Source organism: Typopeltis vanoorti, chromosome 3 (assembly GCF_054136105.1).
Source record: "Typopeltis vanoorti isolate ZY-2024b chromosome 3, IOZ_Tvanoo_1.0, whole genome shotgun sequence".
Taxonomy (NCBI): domain Eukaryota; kingdom Metazoa; phylum Arthropoda; class Arachnida; order Uropygi; family Thelyphonidae; genus Typopeltis; species Typopeltis vanoorti.
Genome location: NC_143551.1, coordinates 39,666,112 through 39,679,365, shown reverse-complemented (window position 1 = coordinate 39,679,365; position 13,254 = coordinate 39,666,112). Strand labels below are relative to the sequence as shown.

At 36.4% G+C, this 13,254-nt stretch overlaps 1 protein-coding gene across 2 annotated transcripts in view; it reads right to left on the bottom strand.

Annotated features, from left to right (window-relative positions):
* Window positions 1-13,254, bottom strand: part of LOC150108067 (multiple inositol polyphosphate phosphatase 1-like) — a 190,186-nt gene that overhangs the window by 76,277 nt on the left and 100,655 nt on the right. For both annotated transcript variants that reach the window (XM_090415573.1, XM_090415572.1), the window contains exon 6: window positions 3,420-3,493. In XM_090415573.1, the coding sequence (XP_090271699.1) occupies window positions 3,420-3,493 (74 nt within the window). The remainder of the gene's footprint in view (window positions 1-3,419; window positions 3,494-13,254) is intronic.

Genomic DNA, 13,254 nt, shown 5'->3' with positions numbered 1-13,254 from the left:
TAGTTCCTCCGCTATAGTTATTTAGGGAGCTACCAAATGTAAATGTATACAGCCACTGTTTATTATTGGTTAGTTATTTATATTTCACAAACAAACAAATCTCTCTTTCACTCTCCTCATAATTTTTTTTAATTATGCCATCATTATTCTAGAATTTATATCATCACAAGTTATTTGTTCTAACCAGCAACGTGTAGGACACATAAAATATCACAAATATTAATTATTAATAATTTGTTTTCAGTAATGAAAGTATTAGTATTTCTATTCACACTTGTTTCTCTCCCTTATATTTCCCATTCTCACGTGGTGTATTAACATCAACATTCACATATTTATATCATTTAGTTAATTCAAATATACCAACCAAATATATCATTCTCCTTAACTATTATCTTGTAATATATCTCAAAACAAACACTTTAGTCCACCCCCTCCATGCAGACTTGCTTATAACATTAGAACTCCAAGTTCTAGTGTGATAAGCAAGAATTGACTGGCAAGGATTCTGTGCTTGTGCTTCTCTTGTCTGGTTAGGATAGTCCTTCCTGTTTCACCAGTGTAAAGAATAAAACTGATTCTGTACAGTCCTGGATTGGTAAGAATACAAGAGAATCATTAAAATAAAAAATAAAACAAAAAGGAAATTCATGTTTTTTTTGGGGGGGGGGGTTGAAAAGTCACTCTAGTTTATCGTCAATTTCCTGATAAGTAGCCTCAAAGTCTTCAGGTTTCTATAACAGTACTGCATGATTACATTTACGTTATTATTAATCTTTTATCAACAATTTTCCTCCAAATCAATCTGTTACTTGTGAGCACTCCAATATTGTCATATCAATCCACCTAGACCTTGTCTTCTTCTGGGTCTCCTTTTCTATTTTGGTATCAAACATCTGTTTTGCTAACCTTCCTTATCCATTCTATTTAAGTGGCCATACAACCTCAGATTATCTCTGCTCACATATAAATTAATTCAGCTGGCTACCCACCATACCAGCTTTGCTTATTCTGTTGTCTATTTCCAGATTTAACTAGCATCTTCACTAAACACTGTGCCTAAACAGCTGAAATATTTTACTTGTTCTCCATTGAGAATGCAACTGAAGTTTTCTATGTGTTCCTATCTATTTTCATAGTTTTGGTCTGTTTATTGCTGTTTTCATGACAAATTTGTTACAGCTGTTATTCTATTTAGTTAGAGAATTCTGGAGACTTGCAGTAGAGTGTAAGCATAAAGAAAAAAGCTAAGTGGGGATAATGTACCTCAAGTACTGATATGTACTCTTCTTTGCATTCCTCTTGAAAATTTTCTAGTACAATTCTGTCACTGCTTGACTCTTTTAACAGTCTTTCAAAGAAATTATTCTATTCATCTAGGATATCCTTATCTTCAGTTTTCATGTTACCTTCATCCTCTTTGATTCCTTTTACAGCACTCCTTCCTTCATTTCTAAGCTTCTTCAACAGTCTCCAGAACATTTTGCCATCTTCTTGCTATTTATTTTGTATATTCTTACCAAAGTCTTCCCATGACCCTTTGTTTAGCTACTTTTACACACAGCTTGCCCTCTTGCATTTTTCTCTGTATTCTTTTAGGACACATCTGCCAAAACTTACTGCTAGGAACTTTTTTGTAAGCTTGCTTCTTTTTCAGGATTGCTTCTTTAACTTCTTATGTCCACCATAGTACTCTTATCTTTCTATCCTTGCAGACAACTTCACCACATACCTCCCCTAACTGAATCAAACAATTCTTCTTCAGAGTTTGCTACCAAGGTTTGGTTCTTGTTTTCTAACTGCTGCAAATTTTCTTCAACAGTGTTTATATGGTCGCATCTACAATTTACCTGTAAAAGCCACTCAATTTTAATTATTTTTAAAACTTTCTTAGATACTGTTCTTTTCAATGTTATATCCATTTTTATCCTGCTTAGTACTAAGTAATGATCACTTCCAATTTCAAATCCTCTGTACACTCTTGTATATCCTGAAACAGCATGATGATATCACTATCAACAGTGAAATGAGGCTTGTCTTATTTCTAGTGTCTTCTTTCCATGTGAACTTGTGCACATCTTCTACTAACTGTAGTTTATACTTATGATTATTAGAGCAGAAGGATAAGGCTTTGTTTTTTTTTTAAGGTTGTTAATTGCATTGAGTTAATGGGTGTGGTGATGATATGTGTGTGTGTGGGGGGGTGCATGTATGTCATGTATGTACTGTCCTGTCCTGTGTGCATTAGTTTTCAGAAAAATGTAAATGACAGTCGATGATCAGGTGGACTGTCTTTTGTGTTTAACAAATAACTAAACTACCAAGGAATGAAAGAAAGCCTTGTTTTTTGAGTTCAAGTGTGAAATTTATTCTTTCATATTTTTTTTAAGTGACTAAGGAAAGCATCAATAGCTTGACATGTTGTCAGATACAAAAACCTGAACCACACTTCTAGTTTCAAAGGGAAGAAGTTGAGAGCTATCTCCTGCAGGCAAAATTTCCTTTGCCAAAGCAGGATCAAGATGAAGAGGATCATAATATCTACTGAAAATATGCCATCAAATTTTCAACAGAAAATTTGTTTTCAAATAATTTCTTTGATAGTAACATGCATGAACAGAATAGTGAACAGTGATGTCAAAACTGATGAAAATATCTTCAGTGTTGAGAGTGAAATCTTTAGTCTTCAACGAAGTGCAGCATGTTCTTAATATAGAAGGGGGAAAAGAGAACTGCTAACTTCTTAGCATCTGTCACCGTCTAGCTTCTTGAGTAAACAATAACCAGTGCATCCATATATTCCTGGCAAGCCACATATTCCAGGGTAATGGCAGATATGGAGGACTAATTTTTATCTATGTAAGTTGGCCAGTTACTTTACTAAGAAGATTAGTACTTTTTTTTTTTTTTTTTATGGGGTGGGGTGCATTTAATAGTTATAATCAGTGACTTTTGTCAGTGTCTGCTACTAACAAATTCATTTCTCTAGGTACTAATTTCCATCTAGTATAACTGTTGCATTCCACTTACCTATTTTAGTAATTAGAATATCCATGCTGTTCTTAAGCAATCCAATGTTAGTCTTTCCTCCTTGTTTATATTGATAATTTTTAATGCTCATTCTGTGAGTGCTAATTTTATTGTCCAGATGGTAGTTAAATCTACAAGACTTTTACAATGAATGCAGTGCACCATCTAACCTTTTGAGAGAAGTAGAAAAAGAAGACAAGACCGAAGAAATGTAATAATTTCATTAATCTAGATTTGCAAAAATTCTCTTCCTTTCAGAAATGCATTCTTCAATGCAATAAATGACTACTTCTTATCCATGTAAGGCTTGTGGCGTACATTAAACACAATTAGTTCCTTTGAATCAGATAAGATGTTATAAAAATTTATTTTAAAAGCTATATTCTTACCCGAATCTTATCACAATTCTTATGAAACTGCAGTATGTCATCAATAGGAGCACCATAATCAATATTCTGGGCATCTAAGAAAATAAGAAATATAGATCTTGGATTGAAAAATGTTAAAATATCTATATATGTGGCACACATTCCAAAATATTCAAAATAAATAAATATATATTTATTTATTTATTTATCTCAAAAGATCCATTACATAATAATGACAAGAACTACTTGACAGCTTAGTACAAACATCAACCATCAGAGCAAATGGCTGGTTGAATAAATAAATTGTACAGATAGGATGCATTATGGTGTGTTATATCTGTTAATTTGTGTGTATTCTCATGCCCATGTATGTTTAGTGAAAAAACAAAAACTATTACCTTTGCATAAGATCAACTCAATAAGCCTAATGTGAAAAGGCTTAGAAAAAGTTGTGTGTGTATGCCTGCATATCCTTCATTGAAGTAACCTAAACTATTTCCAAACAAGACACATGTATCCTATCAACTACAATAGAAAGAGAGAGAGAGAGAGAGAGAAAGAAATCAAATAGCAGCTGAAGGGACATGCTCAGTCAGTAGCAATCCATATAGGAAACAATAAAGAGAGCAACAGCAGAAAAACTGTAAAGAGTAGAAACAAGAAATGCAAATACTAGTACTATCATGAGCTCCAGTACCAACAGGATTAAGCATAGTTAGAAATTCTACTCACAAGCATATCCAATGTTATCAAACTGGTTGTAAACAATGTGCATGTGCGCATACACACGCACACGCACACGGCAAGAAGCATAACCGTCACTATTGGACAGTGTTTCATTGCTTCATTGTGAATTAGTATGTTAAGTATCAGCTTGCAAGATCCCCTTCATGTAAAAATGGCTCAACTGCCTAGTTGCTTATTATTTCATAATTTTCAAAACAAATTACATTAAAAAAGCAAAGAGTTTCATTCAAGTTTTGTTTTCTACTTTAGAGACCACTGAAACATTGCAAACAGCAAATGAAGATGAGACAAAGAGAAGAACACAGATTTTCAATAAATTAAAGATGCCAAGAATTTATATTTTTTGGTTTCATCCTTAATCCAAATGTAAGCAAACAAAGTTTGCACATGAAGTCACTTCACGATTGGGCTATTTGTAAATAGAGGCTAATGACTTCACATCAATTGCCTTGGTATCCCATAATGCAATACACATATCCTCATGAGCATGTATAATGCTATGCATTATGGGAAGGGCCACTATGCAGATTGGTTTCGATCTTCATTGAGGTCTCATCAGTGGAAGCCAAACCCAGAAGTGATACCAAGGTTAAAGTAAATGATACCTTTTGACTACTTGTATATGAAAATATGACTTCTGCATTATTTCAACCTTGGTATCGCTTCTGAGTCTGGCTCCTACTGATGAGACCACAATAAAGGTTGAAACCGGTCTGGATAGTGACCCTTTCCATAATGCATAGCATTATACATGTCCATAAGGATATGTGTGTGTTGCATTATGGGATACCAAGGCAATTAATGTTAAGTCATTAGCCACTATATACAAGTAGCCCAGTCTTGAAGTGACTTCATGTGCAAACTTTGTTTTCTTATGCTTGGATAAAGGATGAAACTAAGAATATAAATTCTTGGCATATTTAATTTATAGTATAATCAAGTGAAAAACTTTCAACAGATTTTCAAGTACTTTATTTAGATCAAGAGTGGACAAATGCCTGAATATGCTGATTACTTTCCTAGAATGTAAGGAATTGTGCATCAGTAATTTTTTTCTTACAGGTCAAAGTCAACTGACCATATTGCCAAAGTGTTGTTTAGCACTTGTGGGAAGATGACTATTGGCTGCTTCAAGACAATGCAGTAGTGAATACTACACTGTCTATGCAGCAGTTTTTGGAGTACAGTGAGATGGTCCCACATTTTGTTTACTCTCAAGACTGGGTAAAACTGAAACTCAAAAGGCAGACATAGTGAGAATGTTTCAGAGTTCTGGATTGAATCATAGGCATTTGCTGAATTCCATCTTAATGGAAGTGTGAAGAAGAGCTATCTCAAAGGCAGTAGCAGAAATGCTGGACTCAATGTTTACCTACACATTGGGAACATCTGGTTAGCACCTCACATGTATACATAGCATGAAGAATATAAATTACAAAAGACAGTTAGCCGTAACTAACCCAGATTTATTTCAATGTTTTTGTTCAATAAAAAAAATGCTCGGTATGTGCATGACATCTTCCAAACAATGCTTTCACAATAAAGAAGTACTACTCACATTAAAATATGCTACTTACTAGTATCGTAACTATGATTTTTATCCCCATTCCTCCTTTCCAAACCCTGCAATAAACTTTTTATGACCCCCCCCCTTGAGAGAGAGAGAGAGAGAGAGATCACAATTTCCTTAATGTCCCTACCCTGAATGCTTTCATTAAATGCACCTCAGTCCTCTCATGCAATGTATTTTGTCAATATAGTATGTAACTGGTATTTGCTATATGCTTAAAAGGCAAGTCCAGTATTGGAGGGAAGTGAAATGGAAGTAAAGTTAAGCAAATGAAAGTGCAACGGAGAGACAGGAAGTAAGAAGAAAATGAGAGAGAGAGCAAGGAAGAGAGAAAGATACAGAGATTCAATGATTCAGTGTGCATTGAAAAGAATGTTAGATTGTCTGGGGGTAGGAGAGAGATAAAGTATGATTGTGATATGAAGAGATGGTTGCACTGCAATATTACTTAAAGACAAGGCTGACCTCCTGGCATCAACACACGGATAATTATAGTAATGATTTTTGTAAATAATCTAAAAAGCTGTGTGAATCAAGTAGTGAAAACATGAAATTTTTAAGATAGTACAGCAGAAAAAGGATGGAGATAGTGAGCATGTTGCCTTTGAATGATAATGCAGAGTTGAGTTAACATTCTATATGAAAAAGCATAAAAAACTCTCCATTCCATGTTGAAATACAGGTTTTCATTTTCATTTAAAATTCCTTTCATTTCATTCAAAATTCCCACTCTATATCCAAGCCTGGTTTTCCACAAAATCATAAATGGCTTGAGACAAAAACTCCAGTTTCATTCACAGCCTACATTTAAGCCTGCAATATTTGCAAAACCATCATTAAAAGCTAATAAAGTTAAATGTAGAAAACCTGATATCTGAGCCTTCTTGTTTCTCACTAAAGTAGTTGGGCATAGTGTTTATCCAGCTGTGCTTCCACCTCTTCCTCATCCCAATGATTGCACTGCAATATTACTTAAAGACAAGGCTGACCTCCTGGCATCATTTTTTTCATCCAATTCCTACCTAGATGAAGACAAATCACTTCTTTCTGTATCTGGAATATTGAACTTCATGCCTCCTGTAGACTTCCACTAGAAACGTCAGAATATTCTCTCTCTCTATATATATATATCCAACTGATATACTATATCATTTTCTACAAATTAATTCTAAAAGTATCAGGAATAAGCAGGAGAAATTTTTGGAATTGGTTAGAGCAACCTTGCTAAAAATTATGTGGATTAGTGAAAAGACTAACAGCAGTCTGTAATGACATATTACAGACTATGCCTGTAATATGTCATTACAGGCATAGAATGTGAAAGGTTTGGTGTTTCGGGGGGAGGACAGAGAAGAATAGAAATGGGTGAAAAGGAACTACTGATGAAAGCAGATGAATTGCAAATAAAAAGAGTATAAAAAGAGTAGGAGACAAGCAAACAGACAACATCTATTGAGGCAGTAGGATAAAATATAGTTGGTTGCTGCTATGAGCCAGGTGGGGGGGGGGGGTTTCAAGGGATGATCTTGAAGACATTCATCACCAAATTAGCACAATGAAGGCAGGTTGAGTAATTATTATGGGGGGCTTCAACAATGGAGACATGCTGGAAGGAGAAAAGATTCCATGACAGGAAGGAAATGGAATTTATACACCTACTGAAAGATAGTTTCTTGAAGCAGCATGTGATGGAGGGGGCTTGGGGTATAATCTGGTCTGGTCCTAGAATCAGACAAGCTATCGATAACCAAGATGGCCAGATTACCTCCAATTGGGAAGGGTGATTATGCAGTCCTGACTTGGAAGGTTGCAAAACATGTCGAATTTTCTCTCAAAAAGGGTTATATACAGGGTGTTCGGGATAAATTTGACAGTTTCGTAAGGAAAAAGAAAATCTTCTTTGTATCTATTAAATTTAATGAATTGACAAAAAAACATTACAGGCAGAGTTAATTACAATACTATCAACAAGATTTACTCAAAATAACCACCATTAGCATCGATCACAGCTTCAATTCTGCTTCGGAACCTCAAACAAGCTGATGCTACAGTCTCCCTGGGAAGGGCCGCAAAAACTGTTTTAATTTTATCCATTAACTGGGCTTTTGTATTACTGGAAGTGCGATTGGTGTCTTTTTCAACTGCGCCGCATACAAAATAATCCATGGGGTTAAGGTCTGGGGAGTTTGGAGGCCAACATTTGGACTGGTGAAGTCGTAGAAATTTTCAGACAACCATTTTTGACTTTTCCCAGAGGTGTGGCAAGGGGCCGAATCCTGCTGCCATACATACGGCCTACCATTGGCTACCCTTGTTATCCAGGGCTTGACTACAGTTAGCAACTCCACGAACAAAGCCCGAATTCCAATGCCAGGGTTCTTCAACACCTGTTCCTGCAGATTTGCGAGGAATTCTGCTGTACGAACGCAATCAGATCGTCTGCTAGGGATCTTTCTTCTTGCTACATCCTCGTAGTCACCATTGCAAGTCTCTAGTTCATGCCTGATTGTTTTTACTGTATTCAGGGAGCATTGGGCAGCAGTCGTAATATCCTTATTTTGATGGCGGGCACGAATCATCATGATACAAGTTATTCTCTTCCATGATTCAGGTGGGTTCCAGCTATCCATCCTTTCTGACATCTTGTATATGAATGAAGAAGGGTCCAAACTTTTAAATGAAGAGAAGTGTGTGTTAATACATGTAACTTACGGAAAAATATAATTAATTAAAAATATGTCAAATTTATCCCGAACACCCTGTATATAGAACTGCAAGGGAGGTGATTATGACAAACTTCAGGAGGAAGCTTGATGTAGTGTCGTGCAAAAAAACAACCTGCAAGGATGTTAGCAGTGCATGGGAGATTATTATTATTATTATCCCAAGACTTCCCCTTACCAACTTGTAAGTCTCTATCATATAATGCATCCTCCTCCCATCCACTAAACTGCAAATTGCATCTTCTCAACCTTTCCTCATATTTGACATTCCAAAGATCAGAAACTACCTTAGGTAACTAAATCCGAGCATAGTAGTCCATGTGTGGCCTAATCAAAGCCTTATACAATGGAACAAGAATCTCCTTACTTCTACAAGTCAGTATCCTCCACATCATTCCCAGAATTCTTTGTACTGTCCTCACAATTCTGGCAATGTGTACCCTAAATTTCAGATCCTCATCCACTATCAACCCCAAGATCCTTTATTTCCTCCACCTCCAACAATATATTCCCACCAATCATAAATTCTACATTCCATGTTTCCAAATTTTAAAACCTTACATTTTACAACACTGAACTCGCCTCCCCATTTCCGTGCCCATTCACACAATTTATTCAAGTCTTCTTGTAAGGCTACATCTTCTTTACTCTTCACAGTTCGTCCCAACTTTGCATCATCTGCAAACAACTGAATATCCACATCCAAATTTTTGTCAATATCACTGACTTACAAGTTAATGATACAGGCATTAAATACACATTGGATACACAGCAATGGCCTTAAAAGACTCCTGAGACACACTACTAGTGACTTTTCTCTTCCTGGATATTGCTCCCCCATACACAACTTGCTGATACCTATTAGATAGCCAGTTTCTGATCCAATGCACTAATCTAATATTCAACCCCATCCGCTCTAGTTAGACTATCAACTTATCATGTGGTAAGCTATCAAAAGCCTTTGTGAAATCTAAATATACTACTGTGTATCCCTCTCCTCTGTTCAAGGAAGCTGTCACCTTATTGTAATAAGTAAGTAGATTACTAAAACATGACCTCCCTTTAGCTAATCCATGCTTTCCAATAAAGATAATACCATTGTTGCCAACCCAATTCTGGATCCTAGTTCTCACCAGCTTCTCCAATAACTTAACCACAACACCTGACACACAGATAGGCCTATAATTTAATGCCTGAGTTCTGTCACCTCCCTTATGCAGCACAATTCTGCCCTCCTTCCACTCCTTTGGAACTCAACCCAGTACAAGACTCATATTAAAAAATGTGTCAAGGCAGATGTCAACTCCCTGGCACATTCTTCAGAATACGTGGTGATATATTATCAAGTCCGACAGTCTTATTAACACCAAGTTTGCTCAATTCCCCATCTACTTCCTGCTCACTTGCAGTCAGTCCCATCATCAACTGCTCTCAATCTCTCCATGATGTCACAACAGTCACAAGAATGAAAGACCTTTATGAACTGCTCATAAAGAACCTCCACTATATCTTCCGCAGTAGTTGTCCTTGTACCATTTTCTCCAATCAATGTCATCTTTCCATAATCATTCTTTTTTTTTTTTCTTTTTTTTTCTTGGGGTACATATCGAAAGAACTCTCTAGGATTCTTTTTGGCTTCATTAGCTAACTGCTGCTCATACTTTACTTTTGCTACTCTTAACAACCAAGTCACCCTCCTTGCCTGGTCTCTATAATCCTCATGAATTGGTTATTAACACTTCTCTTATGCTGCCTCCATAATGCCTTTTTTCTCTGTATTGCATGCTTAATCTCTTCATTCATCCATTTCACACCTACCTTATTTAATCTTCTGACCCTTGGAATATATTTAGATAGTCAAGGAGTATCTGGATGAAGTAATATCAGAATGAATACCCAAAGTCACGAGGTTTAATCAGGAGGATGATTAATGCTTAATGATTAATAACTTATATTATAAGTATATTACTTATAAGTAGTATCATTAAGCTTGAGTTACAAAAAAATAAAATATTGTGGAGGGTATGCAAGGAGAAAAATGACCAGCAAGCTCACAAACAGAACAACAGGAGGAGAAAACAGATGATGGTTTGCTGGAACACTGTTGTTTAATTTGTACATAAAGGATATAAGAAATAATCTGAAGGGCAAAAAAAGGTGACCGGCATGGTAAGGAAGGCAAAATTAGATCATGAAAAGAAATTAGATGAGTGGGACAAAGGAAATGCCAAAGAGTTCTTGCATTATGTGACAAGTAAGAGGAAGAATGACTATGGAAAGATAATTTTAATGAGTGCTGATGGTAATGAGGTGGTAGAAGCAAACAAAATAGTCGAATTATTGGTGACCACTTGGCAGGTGAATATCATCCAAGTGAAGATACTGCTGTGATAGAAGTGTGAACAGAGAATGATGAATTGAAGATACAATATTGCAGAATCTCAATGCAAATATGGCTGTGGGATTAGATGGGATATCCACTTGCAATTTATGAGTGTATGCAAAGGAAGTAGCAATATCTCTGACTAATCTGATGAAACTAATTCTTTGCATAAAGGATGCTCTACAACTGCAGTAGCAAATTATAAGCCAATCATCGGTATCTCAGGAGTAATGGTAAAAGTACTGGAAAAGTTGGTCAAAGACAGAATTCGGGAATAGATAGATGAGAATATGATACTCTATGAAGGCAGCATGTCTTTATACAAATTAGAACAAATGGGGGATTGATGTGAAACTGGTGATATGAATACAAGGGCTGTAAGCAAATACCAAAAAGTAGAGGGGAGCAAAATCCAGGAGAAAGAAGATGACTAGTGGTTTGCTGGAATACTGTTTTTTAATTTGTACATAAATGATATGGGAAATAATCTGAAGGGAAATATTGTTTGCTGATGATGCAAAATTGGATAGGATAATAGTTAAAGGAATGTAGAGCTTTCAGGATGATTTAAATAGGCTGGCAGTATAGGCAAAGGATAATGGGTGTCAATTTAATGTGGAGAAATGTACAGTATGCATTTTGGGATAAACAGATCACATGCTGTGTACCATATTGCTTATTAGTGTGGATTACTACTGGAGTGGAGGATACTATGAAGTACTGTAAAGCATATAAACAGAAATGGAATGGCCATATTAGCAGATTAATTGATGCAAGATGGACAAAATTAAGCATTTAATGAATACCAAGAGAAGGAAAGGTCACCAAAAAAAACAAGATGGAGTGAGATGACCTACAAAGATCTGACATGAGTTCAACTAAAGACAGAAAGAGCTGGAATATTACGGATTTCAGAAGCCTGTACACAGAGTGAGTGGAAAGAGGCTGAAGAAAATACTATGAGAGCTCGTTGTTAGAAGTTTTTTCAACTTGGTTATACTATAAATTAAAGATACCAAGAAATTAAATACTTTGTTTAATCCTTTATCCAAGTGTAAGCAAACAAAGTTCGTAGAAGAAGTATTTTCAGGACTAGGGCAACTCATATATAGAAGCTAATGACTTCACATCACTTGCCTTAGTATCCCATAATGCAAATTACATATCCTTGCAGACATATATTATTATTTAATATCCCCTTAATTTAAATAATGTTTATATCGCTGAAATGAAGCCTATTGGCTCTTTATATTTAAATATATTATTATTATTATTCAGGCAACTCCAAGGAGTCGACAGACTCATTGTGGGAGGCCCTAACATCATGCCAAGAACAACTATTCGACATTCACACAGTATCTATCATACCTCGCCTTGAACTCATTCATGGTCACAGCACCCACAACAGACTCTGGCGGCTTATTCCACTCATTTACCACTCTCCAAGTAAAACACCTAGCTCTAACACCCTTGTTAACCACATTCTTGCCCAGCTTCCATGTATGGCCCCTAGTCCTCCCACCACCAGTCCTATTCTCAAAAATATCTTCTGGATTAATCTTATAGAAACCCTTCAGTAATTTGAATGTCTCAATCACATCACCCCTTTTCCTCCTATCAACCAATTTTTGCAACTCACAAATCTTCAATCTGTTCTCATAAGGTTCATTCCACAGACCTGCTATCATCTTGGTCACTCGTCTCTGGATCCTCTCCACCTCCTCACCATCAAGAAGAAACCCAGATGCCCATATCTGGGCACAGTAGTCCAGATGGGGTCTTACCAGGGCTCGATATAGAGGAACAACAACTTGTTTGTCTCTGCTTGTTAAAGTATTATTCAGTAACCAAGTGATTTGATGAGCTGATTTAGCCACTTTTGCAATGTGCCCCCTAAACTTCAACTCCCTATCCACCAACACTCCCAAATCCCTGGCTCAATCTCCTGGAGTATGGTTCTACCAACGCGATATACTGCTGCTAATCTTTTCGCTCCAAAATGCATAACCTTACACTTTGCCACATTAAATTGACATCCATTTTCCCTAGTCCAGTCCTCCAAACTATCCAAATCATCCTGCAAAATTTTGACATCCTGAGCACTCACAATTGCTCTACCCAACTTTGCATCATCAGCAAACAAGTGAACACTTCCTCTCAGATCCTTCCCTATATCGTTAATGAACAAATTAAAAAGTAGTGGTCCAAGAACAGAACTCTGCGGCAAACCACTAGTCACAAGTCCTCTTTTGGACTCCACTCCTGAATAAACCACTCTCTGGTATCTCTCCATCAACCACCCTCCTATCCATCTCACCAACCCTATATCCATCCCCATTTGCTCCAGTTTACTGATTAGAGTTCCATGTGGTATCCTGTCTAAGGCCTTGGCAAGGTCCAGTAGAATCACTGTAAACCCATTACCCTTATCCA